Raw genomic sequence first — 23,647 nt, 5'->3', positions numbered from 1 at the left:
ATACCATGATAGTAAAATGACGACTGGTGTACGATTTCTGACGTCATAGTCAGGTTTATTTATAGATAATACTATGCCTCGTCAGCAGACGACAGGTATACGTATACGGGTAACTGTAAACAAACGACTAGGATTTTGTTTACAGACGTAAACCTACGACCTGGATACGTTTACACATTGACACAGACGGCGGATTGGGGTAATGATGTAATGATATTCCAGTTAGCAGACGGTTTATATTGATGTTACACAGTTAATTGACGGTTCTTATATACGTGTGTGTAAGGGTGTCAGCTAGTAAACAATACAAATATAAATATACATTATTATGTCTTATTTTGTTTTAGTGCTGACGTTCAAAAATAGCTTATATAAATTAGGGAAGAAGTAAAATAAATATGTTGACCCCTGAATCCGATATTATTGCATCAGGAAATATATATATCATGCTAATTTTCATTTGCCGTATTGTCAAGGGGATATAGCTCATGTGGTAGAGCATTTCGACTGCAGATAGAGAGGTCCCTGGTTCGAACTTATTCTTATTTGTCCCCTTATTTGTTATCGTCACAATTTACAGATCTGGATTAACGCAGATTTGTCAATTCTTGGATCTCTCCATATATCAAGATATGCTCAGTAATATAGAATTATCGCACTTTCATTCCTGTTGTATTATCGATGAAGATATTGTTTTGATTTCTAGTAGTGATAGTAATTCGATAACTTTTTACTTTATTGTTATATAAAAAAAATACAACGCTGGACTAATTTCATAATTTGACATTCAATGTTTAAGTAATTAATTGATTAATCGTGTCATATACTTCTGAGGTAACAGATAAAATAATGTATTTTCTAAATGTTTACTATATCAAACGAAATTCATCATTTGTATGGTAGACAAAATTGTAAAATGGACAGGGCTCTGCTAATGTATAACATGGATAGATATATAGAATCGAAAGTTAAAATCGAAAGAAGAAAAAAGTTCAAAAACTTAAAGTCTTTACATTCTTTACATGCTTATTGATTTAAAAAATCACTACATCCAATGCTTATTTGCTTAATGCTGTTTATCATGCGGGTGATAATTAAAAGTAAAAATAAGTAAAAAACAATTTTGGATTTCAAAATTTGCATATTGATAAAAATCCTAAGCATTAAAAAAATGTATTCGTCATTTGTTTCTTTATATCATTAAATAGCAATACAAGCATGGCTACTATACGTGAGTTCTATTACTGTCTATTCGTCACTGAATGAGTTTCACGGACACTATGACAAGTGTGCCGGATTACACACTCAAAATGTTCATGGAAATAACACAAGACAACCATTGTTAAAAATATCGACGATTTTAACAACGTATCGACCTCTACACTCTATTGATTATCTCAAAAGGAAAATGAAGGAAATGATCGTCTATTACAGATCACGTTTATAATATCAAACTATAATATTATAAACTAAAATGGTAAATTATACATAATTAATCTTCATTTATGTAATTTCACAAGTACGCCCTTGTTATTAATGTACTATAGCATTTAACTATTAACTCGAAGATTTCGTGGAATGCAAAATAAGAATGTAAAATATTCCGGACTAGATTAATTTATGACCGTGTTTGTTTGTATATTAGAATCGTCTTTCTCTTTGAAACGAAGCGTTACGACAGGGCGACAGGCGGTCGAGGTAACAAACAGTGACAATGTTCCTATGGAAACTGCTACTTTAAGTAAGTAGGCCCTATTTCATATTAATTTTATAATGCCAATAATTTTGAAAAGGTTTATGTACGGTTATTTATGTGACAATACCTCTAACAATTAAGAAGTGATATTGTTTGATATAACCTCTGTACAGTAATATGTTTAAAAGCGAAAGTAGACAGTCCGTATCTGTGTTGAAATAACGTACATGTGTATGTATTTTTTAAATATTGATAAATATTTATTATTAAATATTGGTATATATTTGAAATATTGATTTATGTCACATTTGGGGATGACATCTTAGTGTTTACTTTCGTTTTCTATTAGGTTAACACTGATATCCATCAGGTGAAACCTACTGAACCAGATTCAGGCTTACGCAGAAACTATATTATCTATTAATGGCCTGTTATAGAGGGCACTAATTGCCTCATAGTATTGTCGAGGGATGGAATAGTGCATAAGCCGAAGGCCATAATGGGTTTAGTACATAACCATCAGATGGGACTTGTTTTTATGTCATCGTAACAGAAGCACGTCAAAGTGACACCTCTCAATGCTATCTTCATTTCCAAACCATATTATATGAAATGAGAGACGTAAGGTGCGATAACAGAGTTATCGTTCCTTCGGAACGAATGTTAACACGACAACTTTTACCTACCAACACGCTTATAACCGCAAGTTGAGTAATAAGGAAACTGAGAGATACTTTGTAACGATATTTTAAAGTTAAGTAAATCCTGGCGTGATCTATCGACTGAGATAGATATTGACTGTACGAAAATTCATTTGAGTGAGAAATTTAGGGTCAAACAGGCGAAAATCGCCATTTTCATCGCTAGTTTCTGTTTAATCCGACCTAGCGAACAAACGTTAAAAGTTGACAAACTCAGATTCTACACATTCAAAATTTAAGTAATTCTGAACAAAACGGTATTTTTGGTTTTTGAAAATATTTCGAAGAACGACCACAAGACGGTCTTGGAAATTGGTGGTATTTCGCAGGTTCTCAGTAAATTTCCACGGCAGACGTGATATTTTTGGACTTGTGCCGCCTTCCCTCAAAGCTATTCTGACCGATTAGATCGACGAGTGGACCATTCACAAATATATCGTATATATGAAACATTCTGCTTATATTTTATGATATTATTACTTAAATTTATAAAACGTTTTATAAGTCTTTCAATGATATCCAAATATTTGTTGGGGATTGCGCAAATCGGGGAAATGTATGTTGTTTGGGGCGTTCAACCGCACAAAGACCTGCCATATGTTAGCGCCATCTGGTAGAAGGAATGTGAGATGTCACCTGTGTATCCGGTTGGAACAGGTTTGGATTGATGTTGAAAGCCGCCTCGATTTTCAAGTTACAATCGGCAATATCAGGTAAGTAGGCCTAGTTATGTATTTTACTTGTTAAAGCTATCACTATCGGCTGGTGCTAGTATTATTCGCTATCTAATATTTGAGGTCGTTGTTGTTTATTATGATTTTTTTCGTATGCCTACTGCATGTACCGAGCCTGATCATGACAGCGACTGAATCAAGCGTTAGGCTAGGCAACACTGCATGAATTGAATTTAAAAACATCTCGTAAACTGACAGTCTATTGTAAGACTCTGAGACAGATGCCGTTTTAATATGTTCTCCTAATATATTGCTTAATTGTATGATTAAGACTAGTAGCGTAGTTAAACCATTCCCGTTATCAGATGACATGTTTTGTTGATCAGCTGCAGTCTAAAAATAGCACCTTGATAAGATCAAAGCGAAAGTGACATGTCCATGCAACAATGTCAGGCAAGGGATGGCCGTAAACTAAATATAAGTGACAGCTAAAGAAGACAAACCTGAAAAATCTGGTATATTGACAATTGATATAATCAACATTATTAGATATGCACTGCAGTTTTACAAGACACCTAGGCCTACAGTTTACATTACGTAAAAGTTACTGTACACTTAGGGGGAGGGGGGCATAGTAACAACAGGTTTTTAAAAATTAAATGTACTGCATATCAAACACTCAACAGCCTCTTCAGTTTGGATTCGGTGTCGCGTATTTCAGAGACCAACTAAACTTTTTAATAGATTTTTATTTTTATTTTTTTTTATATTTATTCTAAAAAAATGTTCTCTACAGGTACCCAACCATTAGTCGTGACGGAACAGTAGTCGTGATTATGTGCATATTCTACTGTGTGTCCAGATTTACGAATGTCTGGAGCTGCTGACGAATACTTCATCATGGTGTTGTTTTGTTTATGTGGAAATAATGTGTTTCATGAGATACAAAGAATTATGTTTTCCCAAATCATGACTACTGTTCCTTCACGACTACTGGTAGGGTCCCAGTACGCCAGTAGTTTGTCTAAAAAAATGTCTCGGTCTCCCAGCCAATTCCAGAAAAAAAACCAATATTTTATAATTATAAAACAGTAACTTTTGGGAATATATAGATCTAAAAAAATCATATATCTCTCATTATGCAGATACATTTAAAAAATTTAAGTCATATCGGTTAAGGTATTGTACCAATAAAAATATTATTTGCTTTTGAATTTTTTTTTTATTACTTCATTCTTTACATGTTCGCAGAAATTTTTTTCACTGGGATTGAATAAAGAGAGGCAATTTGCTTATTTGTTCATTTCTAGGTATATTTTCTAGCATAATGCTAAACACAATTAAAAAATAGCCAAAATATAGAAATGTATGTACATGTATGCTTCTTTGGCTCAGTTGGTAGAGCCGTAGATTTCCACGCCGGAGACCCGGGTTCGATTCCTGGTCGGGGCACTCGACAGGAATGTGTACTTTCCCTGTTCTTCTACATAATATTCTTCTAGAATAGACATCGATATTGTCTATTATTACCATTTTCTTATTTATATGAGAAAAAAAAATTCTTTTTGATAAAATAGGGTTAGCAGAGACTTATACATGAGTGGGTTTTATTAGTTTAGCATCCTATTATCAGCCAGGGTCATTAAAGGATGTGCGGTTTGTTGGTGGAGGAAAGCCGGAGTACCCGAAGAAAAACCAGTTACAAGCATGACCTAGAGGTGAGCTAGGCTTGTGGTTATATGTCGGGACATCTTAACCACTCGGCTCTGACTATTGATATGGGTTTTATTGATTAAACGTCCTGTTAACAGGAAAGGTCATGTAAGGACGTGCCAGGTTTATTGGTGGAGGACATTTAAAAATCGTTTATGTCATGCCATTATTTGAATTAAATGTCAGAATCACTATTTATTGCAGGATCATTTAAGGAGATGATAGAGGAAAGTCAGAGTTCACTGCGAAAAACCACTGACCAACAGTCAGTACCTGACACGTACCCCACATGGGATTCGAACTTGTAACCCAAAGGTAGAGGGCTTGTGATAAATATGTTGAGACATCTTCACCATTTGGCCACCACAGCTCTTACTATTATATGATAATTATGACATTTAAAAATCGTTTATGTCATGCCATTATTTGAATTAAATATCAGAATCAGTATTAATTGCAGGATCATTTAAGGAGATGATAGAGAAAAATCCGAGTACATGGACAAGACAAGCAGTCAGTACATATATAGTACACATATGTACTTGGCATCTACCCCACATGAGATTCAAACTCGTAACCTAAAGACATCTTTAAGTATTAAATCATTCGGCCCCAAACAACTCAATCTTCTAAATAATTTAAACCAGTGCGTCCTATTAAGTGACCTATACTGATGAAAGTACGAAAATCAAAATTGAAACTTGTAATTAAAAGGACAATCAAGTGAGGCTTATTCTGTTAATACATAACTACGAGGCAAAATATGGCATAAATGTATTGTTCTACATTCCTTATGAAACATGCAGCATAAAATATTGACAAATTCCGTGTCATTATCTTTTACATGATTATTCCTAAACATGCATATTTCCAGGATACATGTAAGAATACAAAACTTGTGGATGTCATATATATGTGCCTGTGATTAGTTTGAATATATCACATGGCTAGGAACATTAGGGGGGATGAAACATCATATTTCACTGAGACGAAATGTCCCCATGGTAACCACTTGTCTTTCACAGAGTTATCTCCCCTTATGATTGTACAACCAATGACGGACAAGCGTATGTGTATACTTTAACATGGAAATACTTAACACGCCCCCCCACCCCACTGGTACTCATTATGGATTTATTAAGTAAAATTATTAATAAGTCAGTGATTTTTCTCCTTATATAATTTCGGTCGACCCCATTCCCGATGCCAAACCCCCTATTTTTCCCAATTACAATGAAAAATTCCCATACCAAATCTCTGAAAAACAAACAAAACCCGAAAAGCTCTCCTTTCATTGTTTAATCCTCTGAAACTATTGTTATGGTTGTCACCTTTTGTAAAAATGAAACAGTTTACTGTTTTACAATATCTAATCACTTATAATAGTAATTGGTATCACTATGACCTGCTTAACTTTCATACGAACCGGTTTATTCCAATATAAATTAACGCAACTTTTAATGCATATTACATATTCAGAATTGTCACTTTTGAGTGAATATGAAGCCATATGTCCGGATCAAATTGAAATATTATGTAATCATGACATTGGGATTTTTTCTTCATTTCATTGGAAAGCTTATTACTATACATTTTTATTTAAAATCTTGTTACCTATTTTATTCACCATAAATGTTTGTTAATGTGTACATTCAGGGGCTTTTTGTTTGGTAATTAAAATATACTTCCAAGATTTGGTTGAGATGTAAAAGAATAGGACTATCTTACGAAGATTTATATAAGTTGCAAAAGAATAGGACTACCTTCCGAAAATTAAGTTGAGTCATAAAAGAATCAAACTACCATGTTTGAATTGGGAGCGCTAGTTTTATTTCACCTCCAATAGGTAAAAGAATAGGACTACCTTCCAAAGATTAAGATAAGTCGTGAAAGAATTAGCTACTGGTTTTGTATTGGGAGTGCTAGTTTTATTCCACATGCAATAATTTTTGTCAATAGTCATGCAGACCTGATTTTTGTATTCCTGGTGTTGGTTCTGTTACTTCTGTAACATGCTGAAATGGAAGGCTACAGAGTTTGTTCAAATAAATGGACTTGACCTTAATATAAGGCCACAGTGTCAAATGGGTTAAAATCCTCAAATGACTCCTCAATCAAAAAATTGACTGACCTGTAGCCATGTGCATGGTCCTTTGTGCGTTATAACTTTATTCAGTTTCCATACACGTATGCAATGTATACATTGTTCATATTGTATGCATGAAGCGCATAATTTGCACTTCTTTCGGTTAATTGCCATGAGTTATCAATTCATGGTCCTTAGCGTCTCTCATTTCATTCGCAACACCCCTTAAGGTGTTGTTCCACTAGTTACGTTTAAAAGTACAACATATGAATTGTCGCGGAATTATGTGTTTTCTTAAAACGGGATTCAGCTTCATGACAGATTAAAAAGTATATCAAAATAGAACATGAGTGAACTTTCTTCTGTAGAACAGCAAAATTTGCTTCCATCCCCGCACACAACAGCCTGTCCGCCATCTTGACGTCTTGGTCGAAGCGCAACGTTATAATGACGTCATGTAATGGTGACGTCACAATACATTCACGTTCAACATTTCGCGCCACTTCAATAGTGCCCGCTTGCCCGGGCACTATTGCAAATAGTAGCCATGTGTGTAGCCAATCAGAATCCAGTATTCTGTCACATGATGTACTAATTTTCAGGATAACGAAAATACAATAAAGATTACTTGGCGGTTGCAATATATAATTATCCGACAACCGGCAATTAGTTTATACCGGTGGTCGTCATGTTAAGTATGAGGTAGCCGCCAAATAATAGATCTGCGAGCTCGAGACATTTAAGTGGGTCCACCGAATAGATTGTGGTGACCTGGCCGCCATATTGATACATGGATGTTAACGAATCAAATGATTCACTGCGGCAGTGTTCCACTAGCACACATGTGAAGGGACCATTTCGTACCCGACCGGAATGCATAAACATCTGTAATGGTGTATATCTGTAATCTAAAACGAAGTAGACAATCGTAGCTGTATAAAAATAACATATAGGTGTAAATATATTAATATTGATAATATTTTATTAATCAAATGTTGGTGCATGTAATATTTGGATGACAACTACGTGTTTACTTTTGTTTTATATTGGACAAACGAAAACATATCTATTGGTTTAGATTGATTTTATTGCGTGCACAAATATGGGCAGACGATGCTCAAAATTCGATATTTGTCAAATTATATTTGTTTCTGACAACCCATTCCCTCCATAAGCACTGATTAAACACATGTTTTTTTTTGTTTTTTTTTTGCTAATGCAGTGCCTCATGGAATGAACCAACTATCAAAATGATGTTTCTTTATTTATTTACTTTTAAATTATTCACGAGGCTACGGTAATTTTCTACTATTTATACATGTGGCTATAGTATATTTGTGTAAATAAGACATGCGATATGCATCGCTTAAATGGGTCCAATATATCGACCATTATAGCATATCTTGTACTGATTACTTTATTCATAATGACAAGTAAATTATGCAATCAATGTTAAATAACAATATAGTTTAATCAATCTACAGTTTTGTAAAGACAATGAAACTTCGCTTTCAAAATTATGAACAATCAAGGAGAATCCCAAATTGAAAATCGTTCATTCTTCTACTAGAAAGTCATCTGTATAAATGTAGAATTTTACAATGTCGTTAAAATAAATAATCATTTTTTTCGTGAATCAAGAAGATATATTTAGAGTCCTTGAAATATTTGTGCACCCAACTTTCACACAAATGAGCGGTGACATACCTCCAAAATGTTCTAAATGTCTGCTCAGCGATGGATCGTCTTCGATTAGTTGGTTGATTTCTTGGTTGATTTGATTTACGTCCTATTAACATCCGGGGACCGTAAAGACGGCCTCCCGTGTAAGAAGAATGTTGCGTGTGTGACGGGCATGCAGGCGTGTTTTAGGAGACTGTAGTATGTTGATGTTGTGACTCTTTGTGATATCTGAACCCTTGTCTTTTTATAGTGCTATCTTTGATTTGAGTCGTGAAATGATTGATTGATAAACCATATTTAATACCGATCTTCTCAAGATCAGCAGACTGAACAATTGATTTTGATTTGTTTAATCATTAAACAGTAAAGTGTACCATGTTTGATAAAAAATTGAAATCAAGCTCGGAGTATCGCGTTTTTGACGATTGTTTTTCTTCATTTTTTCGGATGTTATGTTGAGTTACCTTATTCTGATTAGATTGCAAACTAAAAGTAGTTCGTCAGCGGTTAAATGTTTTAGTTCTTTGGACTATTGAAATCAAGAAATTTGTTCATCGCATAAGAAATATATCTCGATAAAAAATTGATTGAGTTTTAGCGGTTTTTTTAACAATTTTAATAATCATGTAACGTTATAAAAAATCAGCAAAGATATATGTATTTTGACACGGTCTGTATGGAGTAATATCAAATATAAATTTACAAGTCCACCTGCGTAATTGAGATAAAATAGTTATAACAGCCACATTTACAATAACCAATCAATTAATGTAATGATTATATGCACTAAATCCAGTTTTAGCTTTGTCTATCGTTTAAATCGAATTTTTTTTCTAAAAATTGTAATTATTTTATTTATCTGTCTGTACTGTGTGCGAAATAGAGGATAAAGTACAGCCATTAAAAAAACTACTTTTGTTTCTACGTGTTGACGAATTATTATACTCTTCCTTGATTTTTCACGAAATTTGAACACAACATATTTATCATGCCTACTTCTCAAAAAGATTTCTTCTATCTAAACTAGTGTTTCCCATAAATTATGTATATAGCGTGTTCAGAGCGTAAACCCGGTTATTTTATTTCCAAACATTCTCTTTACTGATATGTTGGGGAATTCAAAGGGGCGCTTTTGACACTTTTCATTCATCTCTAAAGTTCAAGACAGACAAAGATTTTGTTGCGCTTTTTAATTTGTATTATTATTGTTTTTGTTTTAAGGGTTGGTTTAACGCCACATTGCCATGGCGGAAGGTGGATTTGTTCAGGACCAGACATCAGACAATGTCCTCGGTAGTCAATCTCTCGACATTCTGATGCTTGAATGTCCTATCTGTCTGGAAGAGCTCCGATATCCCAAGTCCCTCCCCTGTCTTCATTCATTCTGTCAAGAATGCCTCGCTAGCTACATCATCAATGAATCGTCAGGTAAGATGGCGTCGGCGTCTTCTTTCTCGTGTCCAGTATGTCGTAGGGACACCGAGCCGTTAAACCAGTCAGAAGACAAACAACGTTGGGCCGAACAATTTCCTACAAACAATCTGGCGGTAGAAATGATCCAACATCTACAAAATACGAGAACACTGACCATGTGTAAGCCGTGTCAGAAGAAAGGAGATATGAACATTCCGGCGAAGTTTTGGTGCGAGCAAACCCAATCATACTTCTGTGAATCTTGTAAGGTCGGCTTCCATGACCTGTTTCACGAGAATTGTGAGCCAGAAAATATCACCGAAAGGAACAAATCAGCCACCATTCGACGGAAGATGTCGGCTACTGGGTGTGGTAAACATCAGGAGAAACTGGAGTATTACTGTGAGGATCATCAGATCCTTGGATGTCACAAGTGTATCATCGTCGATCATCGGAAATGTGAGGCGGTGACATCAGCAGACGATTTCCGGGACAAGATACAAACCACGAAAATTGAGGATCTTCTTACTGAACTTCGAAAATGCGTAAATTCCATGGAGATATTGATAAAAGATGTCGAGGAACAGCTGCAGTCCATGACAGAAGACCAAGTCACCGCACTGAAAGGTTTAATAGACCTACGTACAAAGGTTAACGAGCGGTTTGATGTACTTCAGAAAGAGCTTACAGACAAACTGACAGCATCATTCAAAGAGGAGAAGGAAAACCTAGATATATCGAGGAAGAAGTGTGAACGGCTGATGTTCGCTATGCAGAAGACCCTGACGTCATCACAGGATACCGGCCTGAAGGAGGACACCGTGGGAACGATCAGTCTGTTTCAGAGAGGTCAGGCGGAGGTCGAGTCGTGTAAGGGACTGATACAGGAGTTGGAGAAGTCGTCAAGGTCTACCAGTCTGAGACACGAGTATAACCCTGACATACTCACATTGGACACAAAGACCAGTCTTACCCTGGGGAAGATACTTGTCCATCAACAACAGAGGACACTACTGACTGCTGTGGTATGTAAGCCTTTGTCCGAACGTCAGTTGAAGATGACCAGAAAGATCAACATTAAAGTTCCCACTGACGGGACTGACTGTACTCTGACAGGAGTAGTCCTCCTGTCTGGTGGACGTATTGTTGTAGGAGACAATGCAAATCACAAAGTGAAATTATTTACGGAGAACAGTGATTTCCAATGCGAGATGAAGCTAGGTGATAGACCGTGTGACCTTTGTCTTATTGACGACAACACTGTAGCGGTGATGTTGGTGACAGTTAAAACAATTTGCGTTGTCAATGTCGGGGATTCCACATTGACTGTCAAATCGAATATCAAGATTCAAAACGTTACTGAAAACTGTTTTGGTATCACATACAATAACAACACGTTCTTTGTTGGTACACCAAGATCACTTTACAGTGTACCACAAAATGGAGGTGAAGCTACCATGCTCCATAACATTGAATCTAAATGTCTGTATCTCGGCAGTGATAAGGTGAATAGACGTGTCTTTGCCAGCATCCACACCTCTGACCCTGACGCTGTAGCCGTCACCCGACTGTCTGACGGGACACACACAGATGTACTGAAGGTCAGGGTCGTGAAGGGTACGACAGGTATAGACGTAGACCGGGAGGGTAACGTGTATGTTTGTGGACGGGTCTCCCTCAACGTCATGCAGATGTCTGGGGACGGAACCGACGTCAGGGAACTGCTGACGTCATCAGATGAAATAAAACCACCGAGGGCGATTTCTGTGTGGGAAGATAAGGTAGTGATCACTTTAAGTGCGTCATCAGAACAACGGAACTTTGTACATTTGTTTCAGCTTGTTTAAAGAAAAAAAACTTAATATTTCGATTAGTACGTAGTCACATAAACTGTGCGTTAATATTGTTTTCCATGAAGACATTGAGTTAATATGAATTTTTATATATCAGTGTGAAATCATGTTGATGAGTTGTGTTTGGAAATTATTTATGAACCGAATCACGTTATTTCTGACTAGAAAAAAAACTTAATACAAATATATTGTACATAGTCGATTGCGAGAAAAATCTGTATTGATTATATATAAAAAGACAAAGGATATCAGCCACCATCTTTGATTGAGAGGGGTACTTCGATTAAAACGTTAAAAGTCGGTCACATAAAAACTATGTATGCGTTACCGTACTCGAATATGAATTTTCGTGACGACACAGGCACTATGTTCCGAGAATCCTGATTTTTATTTCCTGTTTTTTTTTTATTTCATATAACGTATCCGCTAATATCCATCACAAAACGGTTTAAGTAAACGGAAGTAGGCGAGGCTATCCACAGGGCCTCGTTACTAATGATGATATATATAAGATAGATCACGTCTATTTATAAATAGACGTGAACTATCTTATATATATCATCATTAGTAACGAGGCCCTGTGGACGGAGCGAAGCGTCTATTAAAGCAATGTCTGTCCGTTTTTTGTCTTTGACTTCATAAAACCAAAATATATTGAGAATAATGCTTATAATTTAATTCAGATAACTCACTCAGGTACTAATAAGGCATACATTTCTCATATATTATATATTATAAATTACTAATTTTTTACAATAAAGCAAAGTGAGTTGTGGCGCAGTGATATCTTATCCATTAATTTATTATGGTCATTGACTGTGCCGCTTTTAGAATTCCCCGCGAAACTGTTTAGTATATATGACGTCATAATACTTGACGTACACTTCATCCGGTCTATGGAAAAATAACCTCAAAGATCTAACTAATAGAAATGAGTATAACATATGAAATTAGATTATAAATGTACATTTTCTGTGAACTAGCTGTTTCATTGAGGATAATACACCTTGGAATATTACATAATTTGATCATACATTGTCATATTTCTTCCTACATTATCTTTTGAAACAACGCACAATGAGAAAACCATGAATATTTCATAACTGGTGAGAATGTTTAAGATTTATATGATTATACACATCCTTATTTGTCAAAATGGAAAACTTTCTGCATCCAGGTTTTATATACCCGGGTAAGCATAACTCTGGAAGGCCTCATTCCTACAGTGGGTTTTTTGTCCAACTTTTAAAAATTGTACACACATGTTTACATGTCTGTACATGTAAATTGTATATCATTTGAATTTGATTTTTCTTTTTAAGTCGAGCAACGGTTAACAGTTTGCCATCGAACGGATACGATTTTAATTTCCAAATATTTTATTAACAAAAAGATGTTAGTGTCAATTGGATTGGACATTAGGCATCGCCTACCCTAGTCTTCTCCTGATATTAGTGGTACAAACAAACAATTATATAAAACATATATACATGGTGAGGTTTATGAAAATATGGGGAGGTAACTCCTAGATGAGGAATGACATAATTTTTTATCCTATTTATTTTAACTCTATAAATTAACAGTTAATTTTCATTTTTCATATAATAACCAAATATTATCACATGATTCTAACTATACTTGAGAGTATGTAAAATAATAATATTTTTAAATAAAAGAAAAGAAGAAGAATGATAATCATATTAACAGAGAGATAATTCAAAAATGAATTTGGATAAGTCTCATTAGGCTGCCCATAGTACACAGATATTGTTAGTTGCTAGCTGTATCAAGCTGGATCTCCAGGGATGAAGGATTATGGGTACATGTACATATAAACAATAATGTATAATTTTATAAGACTTACCATTACTATGATCTACATGGCTTCATATACCAGAATAATAAATGTTTTAATTACACAAATAAATCAAACTTTAAATCTCTTTGTTTGAGCTATATAATTAGACACGTGAGTTAATATATTTCTATTTTCAGTATAATTACAATCTGTACATCCCTGTATTTGAACACATCAGTTATGTTAGTTGAAATTTGGTTATTTTTATTTGTGTGGATGATTCAATATTATGGATTTCATCAGCTATCTTAATCATTTCATTGAACATTGTTGGAAAAAAACTTTCAAAATAGCTTACTGTGCGACTAAGCGAGGATAAAATAATCTGTTTGTGCGAAGGGAATACCTATAGAGTGTCTCATCATGTATAAAAGGTTCAATAATATCTCTTAGATAATCTGGTGTTTCATTGTTCATTATTCGATACATTAAAATGACTTTATGTTTATATCATCTGTATTCTAATGTTTCCCATCCTAATTCTTTGTATACTTTATTATGAGATGTGCCTTTACGTAGGCCTGTTATTAATCTTGCAGCCTCTAGTTGTATTGATTCTAATAGATCTTTTTGAACTCGTGTATAATTATCCCAAACAATATCTGCATATTCAATTACTGGTCTAATGTAAGATATATACATAGTGATTTCCTATCAATTTTGTTCTTTAGCAATCTTAATATATTTAGTCTTTTAAAAGCTTTCTCATATGTGTTTGAAATATGTAGATTCCATTTAGCATCATCACTAAGTGAAAGACCAAGGTGTGTATGTGTTGTATTTTCAGTAATAGGATTATTATAAAGGTGTATAACAGGATGATTTTTAACAGTTTTCCTGGAAAATATAACAGACTCTGTGTTAGCAGGGTTAAATTTGATATCCCTTTTAGTAGCCCATGTTTTTATATTATATATATCGAACGGATACGTAAGATACTACAAAAATACATGATATGATAACAGAGTAATTTTGAAGATCATTTAATAAGTTATAACATCCTACCTGCAGCTTTCTGATCTATCCGAATAAAATTTCAGAGGATAGGCCTAGACCTAACGGTACATGTATGATGATCGAATTGTTTGGGGCTCTAGCAAGTCTCCGTATATACTGACGTTAGGGCATTATACTGAGAAAAGTGTGCAATGTGACACAATTGAAATATATTTCGCTATCTTGACCTTTTGCTGTACACACATTTGACAAAAAATATATATATATATACAGTATATATATGTTTAATGGAGATTATCATGTGCGCGAAAAATGATGACGTCGGCAACCGAAAGGTATTCTCATGTATCGTTTTCGTCGTCAGCTAGGTAAGAATATAGGACATGGTAGGGAGAGCTTAAAACCCCTTAACTTAATCATCAGCATTGGATAAATGTATGTGCATTATGATTAGTTTGACTTTCTATTATTTCTGTATTTTTATAATCCCGAAAAACGACACCCCTGGGATACATTGAATAGAATATACAGGGAAAAACACATAGTTGATCCACTAAATTCCATGTAAACGAGCCCCTGTCGTTAACGATATATCAAGTCACAAGCATGTAAGGGTTATCTCCTCTTTCCCGATTTCATCATTTGTCCAGTCTACCAATGTTTATCTTTTTTTAGTTTTTCATCAGTTTTCTAAGCTGAACTTCACAAACCCAAGATTTGCAGATAAAAAAACTGCAATAAATAGCATTTCTATTCTAATATTTAATTAATTAGAACTTCAACAATGAAAATGTAAATATTCACCATTTGTCCTTTTGCCGCTGAAATTACCATGAACCCAGAAAAAAATAGGATATTCTGAATATCATACAAAATGCACCGACCCTAAGGTATCTTCATGCATAAACCTACGACCTTGGTACGTTTACACATTGACACAGACGACGGATTGGGGTGATGATGTAATGATATTCCAGTTAGCAGACGGTTTATAATACGTGTGTTTAAGGGTGTCAGTTAGTAAACAATACAAATATAACTTTACTTTAAATTATTATATTTTATTTCATTTTTGTTCTGAGTTCAGAAAAATAGCTTATATAATTATTTAAGTAGTTTATAATTATGTTGACCCCTGAATCCGATATTATTGCATCAGAAATATGTATGATCTATTTTTCAATTGCGATTGTCAAGGGGATATACATGTAGCTCAGTGGTAGAGCATCCCACTGCAGATCGAGAATTTATGCTGATTTATCACTTCTTTGTTTTCTCCATATATCAAGATATACTCATTCGGTAGAATTATCTCACTTTTATACCTGTAGTATTACCGATGAAAAATTGTTTTGATTTCTGGTGATACAGAAGTTTATTGGATCTTTTCACTTAATTGTTATATATAAAATAATGACAAATTTAGCTTATTTTATAATTAGACATGCATTTTAAGTCATTTTCAATTACAAATTAAACTTATATCTAAATCAAAACCCTCGTTCTTCCAGGGGTTACTATCACTGTCGTGATATCCATCCCTGCAATATGCCATAGTAACACTGAATGTTCTGTATGCGATCACAGATGAGACATGTACATTGTAGTAAGTTTTTTGTGTTTTTTGTTGTTGTTGTTGTGGGTTTTTTTTTGTCAATAGAAAGAGTTGAATAATGGTACTGTGGTTGACTATGTGCCTATGAAGTTGGGCATCGCTGTCTCTGTAATATTCAATGGAAGTCTCTGCAGGCCTGTGATTGGTCAGTGTTTTGCTATGACGTATACCAGGGGCGGATACAATGAAAGTAATAGCAACTCCTGAAATACCGAGGATCCATATTATTTTTTGAAACAAAAACTAATTGTGTATGAATAACAATTCACAATGTCAGAACATCTCTATAGATAGCTTGAAATGTAAAATTCTCAGTGTAAAACTATGTAACAATGTAGGCCATGGTCTGTAATGTAGTGAAGATAACATCCGGACCTGGTGTCAGTCCATCTGTGTTGAATATTAGAATAGTCCTGATGGGCGTTACGATATCATGAGGAAGATAAACAGATAAAATGCGGTCTTTTGTGTAAGCACAGAAAGCTGTTTGGAGTCAGCCTACCTGTGAGGTAATAATTTAATACCAATATGTTATTAAAGAAGAATGGATACTATAACCTTGTATCAGAATAAAATTCGGGAAATTACATTGTTATTTTGAACCACGAAGACAACGGTGTACTTATATAGGCTAAGACGAAAGTAGACAATCGTAGTTCAGGAGAAAGCGCTAATTTGCATAATGGAAACCATTTAACCGTTGTATCTTAGTAGATAAATATTAGACCCTGTATCAATTATTCCTCCATATAACGTTATGCTAGGGTATTTAGAGTTACTTTCGTTTCTTATTGGTTTAACATTGAGACAAATATACCTATGTGTATCTACAGATCGTGTATTTATAGATAAGATACAATGTACTGGGTGACCTAACTGGGATATCAAAACGTTATGACATAGATTCAATCTTATGTTTAGATTAATTATTTGGGTAATTAGTCATATTTCACTACACGTGATTTGGTTTGAGGTTTTTAAAACATCGATCTTTTATTTTCGACATTCCCAATTTGTCGTGGCTGGTTTAAATACAGTTAAAAGTACCATTATCTTGTGAATCTAATACCGGAAGAGGCATTGAGATAAGATAAAAAAAAAGACCATGCACATTTCTAAGATGATATGTAGTAATATTTATTGGAAAGGGCAACAGGTACAGGAGAGGGTGATAGTGACACAAGATGTCCATATATATATATACATGTGTAGGAGTCGGTTTATAATTGTATGTGCTTTAATTTATTTACCGGAAACACAGACTAAGATGTTTGATTTGGGATTTTCCTGGTAATGCTTAAAACATATTTGACCACTTATCATGGTGCCATGGCAGATTTAAAACTGATACACGGGGATCATCCATCTGTTTCATTTCGTATGTTTTTGAGTTATTTTGATTGGATGCATGTCACAATAAACATAAAACAAAAATGTGATTTATTTGATTTTAAATGTGCTTCGCAATAAATCTGAACATGCAAAAATGTTCCTGCTTTCGTGTGCTGAATATTTTGCCTCAAATATACTGTAGACATTTCTCTGAATGAAAGCGTACGTATTGGATTAATATACATGTAATTATCCCATGAAATGTTTTGTATGTATCACTGTGTCATATATTACAGTAAGCGGTTTGAGAGGCATACACCAATAACAATAAGGATAAAAATGGCCTCCGCAGATAAATTTCCACAACACATTTTGACATTCTAAATAATTTCGATTGTACAGTGCTTGTGATAAAAATTAAGCTTAATATACGAGGGGTGTTCCAAAATTATTGTTACTTTGGTGATTTCTCTTTGATAGAAGTAATTCTGATTTCGTGTGTTCGTTTTGTTCATTTAACAAGTTTTTATTAAATTAGCCTTGTGATTTTAAAGTTTGAATAACTACTCGTTCACGATCCTATATCATAACACTATTTTGACTTTTAAAGTTTCGTTTTAGGTTACCCAAACACCAACTCAATATGGCGGAAGGTGGCGTTGTTCAGGACAAGACGTCAAACAATGTCCTCGGTAGTCAATCACTCGACACTTTGATGTTTGAATGCCCTATATGTCTGGAACAGCTCCGACATCCCAAGTCCCTCCCCTGTCTTCATTCATTCTGTCAAGAGTGTCTCGCTAGCTACATCGTCAATGAATCATCAGGTAAGATGGCGTCGGCGTCTTCTTTCTCGTGTCCAGTATGTCGTAGGGACACCGAGCCGTTAAACCAGTCAGAAGACAAACAACGTTGGGCCGAACAATTTCCTACCAACAATCTGGCGGCAGAAATGATCAAACTTCTACAAAATACGAACACACTGATCATGTGTAAGCCTTGTGAGAAGAAAGGAAATATGAACATTCCGGCGAAGTTTTGGTGTGAGCAAACCAAATATTACTTCTGTGAATCTTGTAAAGTCGGTCATCATGATTTGTTTCACGATGATTGTGAGCCCGAGCATATAACGCAAGAAAATAAATCAGCCACCATTCGACGAAAGATGTCGGCTACTGGGTGTGGTAAACATAAGGAGAAACTGGAGTATTACTGTGAGGATCATCAGATCCTTGGATGTCACAAGTGTATCATCGTCGATCATCGGAAATGTGAGGCGGTGGCATCAGCAGACGATTTCCGGGACAAGATACAAACCACGAAAATTGAGGATCTTCTTACAGAACTTCGAAAATGCATAAATTCCATGGAGATACTGATAAAAGATGTCGAGGAGCAGCTAGAGTCCATGACAGAAGACCAAGTCACCGCACTAGAAAGTTTAACAGACCTACGTACAAAGATTAACGAGCGGTTTGATGTACTTCAGAAAGAGCTGACAGAAAAACTGACAGCATCATTCAAAGAGGAGAAGGAAAACCTAGATATATCGAGGAAGAAGTGTGAACGGCTGATGTTCGCTATGCAGAAGACACTGACGTCATCACAGGATGCCGCCCTGAAGGAGGACGCTGTGGGGACGATCAGTCTGTTCCAGAGAGGTCAGGCGGAGGTCGAGTCGTGTAAGGGACTGATACAGGAGTTGGAAAAGTCGTCAAGGTCTACCAGTCTAAGACACGAGTATAATTCTGACATACTCACATTGGACACAAAGACCAGTCTTACCCTGGGGAAGATACTCGTCCATCAACAATTGAGGAAACTACCAAATACTGCGGCATTGTCCGAACGTCAGTTGAAGATGACCAGAAAGATCAACATCAAAGTTCCCACTGACGAGAAAGACTGTACTGCCCGTGGAGTAGTCCTCCTGTCTGGTGGACGTATTGTTGTAGGAGACAATGCAAATCACAAATTGAAACTTTTTACGGAGAACGGTGATTTTAAATGTGAGATAGAACAAAAAAAAACAATTATGTGATCTTTGTCGTATTGACGATAATAATGTAGCAGTGATGTTGATGAAAGTCAAAACCATTTGTGTTATCAATGTCGGGGATTCCACATTGACGGTCATGTCGACTATCAAGATTCAAAACGTTACGGATGACTGTCTAGGCGTCACATACAATAACAACACGTTTGTTGTTGGTACACTAACATCACTTTACAGTGTACCACAAAACGGAGGTGAAGCTATAATGCTCCATAACATTGAATCTAAATGTCTACATCTCGCCAGTGATCAGAGGAATGGACGTGTCTTTGCCAGCATCCACACCTCTGACCCTGACGCTGTAGCCGTCACCCGACTCTCTGACGTGTTACACACAGATGTACTGAAGGTCGGGGTCGTGAAGGGTACAACAGGTATAGACGTAGACAGGGAGGGTAACGTGTATGTTTGTGGGTGTAACTCCCACAACGTCATACAGATGTCTGGGGACGGAACCAACGTCAGGGAACTGCTGACGTCATCAGATGGAATAGAACGACCGAGGGCGATTTCCGTGTGTGAAGATAAAGTAGTGATCACAAATGAATCAACAAAACAACGGAACTTTGTTCATTTGTTTCAGCTTGTTTAAAAGAAAACAAAGTCATACAAACTGTACTTGTATACTGTTTGAACGTGAAAACACTGAGGGAATATTAATATGCAAACTGTATTCGCTGTGTAATTTTGTGTTGTGTTGATATCTACACGGTAATAGTGGAATTGACTTTGCGAATTAATCATGATACTAATCCTGTTGGAAATCTTACATTACAAGTAATATACATAGTGCTGTTACATTTTATCGGCAACAAAGCAGTAACAAAGCAGTAAAGTACATGTATTGATTGATGGATAAACATATAGAAGTGGAATTTTTTCACACCTATCATCCGGGATATTTTTTAGCAATTGCATTGTGATATTAGTTATTTACAAATGACAAGCGTGAAAAAATGTTATGAACATTTACGAATAGTATGAAAAATGACAGAGGTAAAAATTCCATGTTTACAGGTGCTGTACATGAATTTATGAAAACCGCAAAAATTGACCGTACAATTGGTGAGGAGGATAGGAAAAGGTGGGATAAATATCGAAGCTTCTCTTGAAAACGCCAATTATTTGCAACTTCGAGCACTTATATTTGTAATCTGTTACTTAATGAGTTATTTCTAATAGTTCAAGACGTTAAGAATTACCTATATGATATAATTTAGAAATGACTTTCTAATTTATCGCTAATACGTTGTAGTTTTCGTATCTAGCCGTTTTTGTGATTTATTGCGAAATAGTTTTGATTACAAACTAAAGTTCATTTTGATCCAGAAAAAACACAATCTGATTAAAATCATATCTTCGATTACTCTCTGATACTCTACGCTTCGTACTGGAGCGTAGAGTATCAGAGCGTAATCGAAGATATGATTTTAATCAGATTGGAAAAACACAGCGTTAAATGAACATGTATTCGCATCTATCGACGTTATAATGATTTGACAACGCTCACAGTGTCACAGAACTGTTACACTTTCACTTCTCACAGTTAAACATTTCTACCGGTAATATTTTATGCCTTATAAACATAACAAATAGTTATCTCAGTCAATTAATCATCATTCAGGACCTTTATACCACCAGATTGTTTCTGACACATTTGTGCAGCATTACGATATTTATATTTAATTAATTGTATTGATTTTAAGCTTTTCATCAGTACAAACAAAACCAGTAATGATACAAAGACATTTTATCATAAACTTATTGGAAAAGGGAAAATAAACGAATTATTAATTATTTTTTTCTTGTCAACCTGTTCGTGACCTTATCAATTATTGTTATATGTCATAATGCATACTAATATCTAATCAAGTCACCCCTGTTGATCATAGCTTGTTTGTATAACAAGGAAATATTTCACTTGTTATAGAAAATGTTGATTTCGTAAAGAAACAATGATCTGTAATAACATCTTGTTACGAAATTTTATTACACTAGTGCTTTGGCCGTGAACGGTAGGCATATCCTGGATATTCCAAAATAGTACCGTGTTGTCCGTTCGGTGGTCGTGGTCTTCACTAATTTTACAAAGTATAAACATGGACTTAAATGAAGAATCAATACAAAAGATAAACACCTGACATTTACAGCTCTAATCTTACTGGTCAGTACTCAGATGCTAATTATACACCACCTGGGTGGACCAGTGTACGTAAAATAATTACTCAATTAACTTTAAGTGACAAGCAGATATAATTACCGCGGTCAATCCAACAACAATAAATCAAAGGAATTTGTATAGCAATGTCAAATGTAGTAGTGTCTGAAATAAATGTACACATCCATCTGTCCGTTAAAATTATATGTACGCGTTCAGTGTCCTTTGTTTTACAATATGGTATTACTATAGAATAGCACTAAAAATCCTTATGAAGATAACATGATTTTGTTGATTCTTGAAACAGTGTTATATCTGATCTTTAATACATGTTTCCTGGCCCTCTGCCACATAGGATTATTTTGTAACTGGAATATATATGTATTGATGAGCGAAAAATCAAAAGTAAATATAGTAGTTACACAGAATAGAATATTCAGGAAATAAACATAATTGACTCGCTCTCGGCCTTGGTGCTGCAGATCTACTCCACTCCGTGTATTCATACAACTGTCTTTCTAATGAACTATCAGACACAAACATGTAAGAGTTATCTCTTCTTTCCCGGTGTCATCATCTGTGCAAACTAGCACTGTGCTTGTGTATTTTACAATTGCTTACTTTCGTTATATCACTGAAGGCAGTTCAGGAGAAAACAACTGATCAATCACAGACTCGCACAGACTTCCTTTGACTATTACATGTTACATAGAGCGACACCATAAGTCAACAGTGTACCGATTACATCCACAGAGCTTTCAAGTTTGCTGTGACATATTCCAAGGGTGAATACAACGACAGTGATAGTAACCCTTGGAGTCTCGAGGATGGTACTGTGACTTTATTGAATGTGTCGTAATAATACATTAGGAAAGTTCAATTATAATCAGTGGAGATTATTCAACTGTTTCTTAACTCTGAAGAAATTTGATAAGATATGTCATTTCTGCTATTATTTTTATCACTTTCTCATTTATCTGTCTGTGTGTCTGTCTGTTTTCTGTGTGTTTGTCGTCCGGAAATCTTGTCTATAATTTCAATGAAACTTAAAAGTGATGTTTTGTGCCGTGTGAAGATGTGTAAGAAGACTTAGTTTCACGACAACTTTGATGACTATGGTAACCAGATCATTGCAAAGACTTTGCATTTGTCTTTGGCCCAGTGTTGCAAATCACATGGTTACAGTGGAAATATAACGGAGGGCACTGATAGGTTAAAAAATTGATAATATTCAATTAATCTGATAATTTCTATATACAGTAGTTGTTTTAAGGATGACAAATACAGCGGTCATAGTTTTCAATACATCAGATGACATTTTGATTTTGGTTTATAGTTATACACATGTTTTGCTGTCCGTAAACTCCTCCTAAACTACTGGTCCAATAACACAGTAATGTAAGGCTTTATTTTTCCGATAATGTTAGTTGCTGTGGTAACTAGATCTCTATAATTCATTAGTTATTGTTCAAACTTGGATAATATGTATTGCATTGTAATATATGGATGCCTAATAAAAATTGAGATCATGTTTGATTAATCTGCTATTGTTTATATTATAGAGGAATCACTGAACCAAACGAGTTTTCATAGGCGACAATGAAAACGTTTGCCATTGTCAAAGTTTCAAGTATGGTAATTCCCCACCAAAAAAGACCAAAATTCTCGTAAAATTGCAACCTTGATTTTCTCCCCTGTCAGAAACAGACAAGAATTTCAAAATCTTTACGCATTAAATATCTACGTAAAATCTTTGTATTGCCCAGCCAACACATTAAACATTTGAAACTGATGCACCCTGAATACCCAAACATACAGTAGGCTCTGAAACATTCACGTTCTGTCCGGATGG

At 35.1% G+C, this 23,647-nt stretch overlaps 1 protein-coding gene across 1 annotated transcript; it reads left to right on the top strand.

Annotated features, from left to right (window-relative positions):
• The first annotated feature begins 1,706 nt into the window (after nt 1–1,706).
• On the top strand, nt 1,707–18,410 carry LOC138336521 (uncharacterized). The gene is made up of 3 exons (XM_069286030.1): nt 1,707–1,741; nt 9,775–11,747; nt 18,203–18,410. The coding sequence occupies exons 2-3, from the start codon at nt 9,798–9,800 to the stop codon at nt 18,275–18,277; spliced, it is 2,025 nt and encodes a 674-aa protein (XP_069142131.1). The 5' UTR covers nt 1,707–1,741; nt 9,775–9,797; the 3' UTR covers nt 18,278–18,410.
• Nucleotides 18,411–23,647: the final 5,237 nt, after the last annotated feature.

Source organism: Argopecten irradians, chromosome 12 (genome assembly GCF_041381155.1).
Source record: "Argopecten irradians isolate NY chromosome 12, Ai_NY, whole genome shotgun sequence".
NCBI classification, from domain to species: domain Eukaryota; kingdom Metazoa; phylum Mollusca; class Bivalvia; order Pectinida; family Pectinidae; genus Argopecten; species Argopecten irradians.
Note: the sequence above shows the minus strand (reverse complement) of the source record. Positions and strands in the feature narration are given on the sequence as shown.

Bases quoted from the DNA above. Each gene is read 5' to 3' on its own strand.
- LOC138336521 (XM_069286030.1), top strand. From the start codon at position 9,798: ATGGCGGAAGGTGGATTTGTTCAGGACCAGACATCAGACAATGTCCTC. The intron at 11,748-18,202 runs GTAGTGATCACT...GTTTCGTTTTAG, and splicing joins TTTCTGTGTGGGAAGATAAG to GTTACCCAAACACCAACTCA.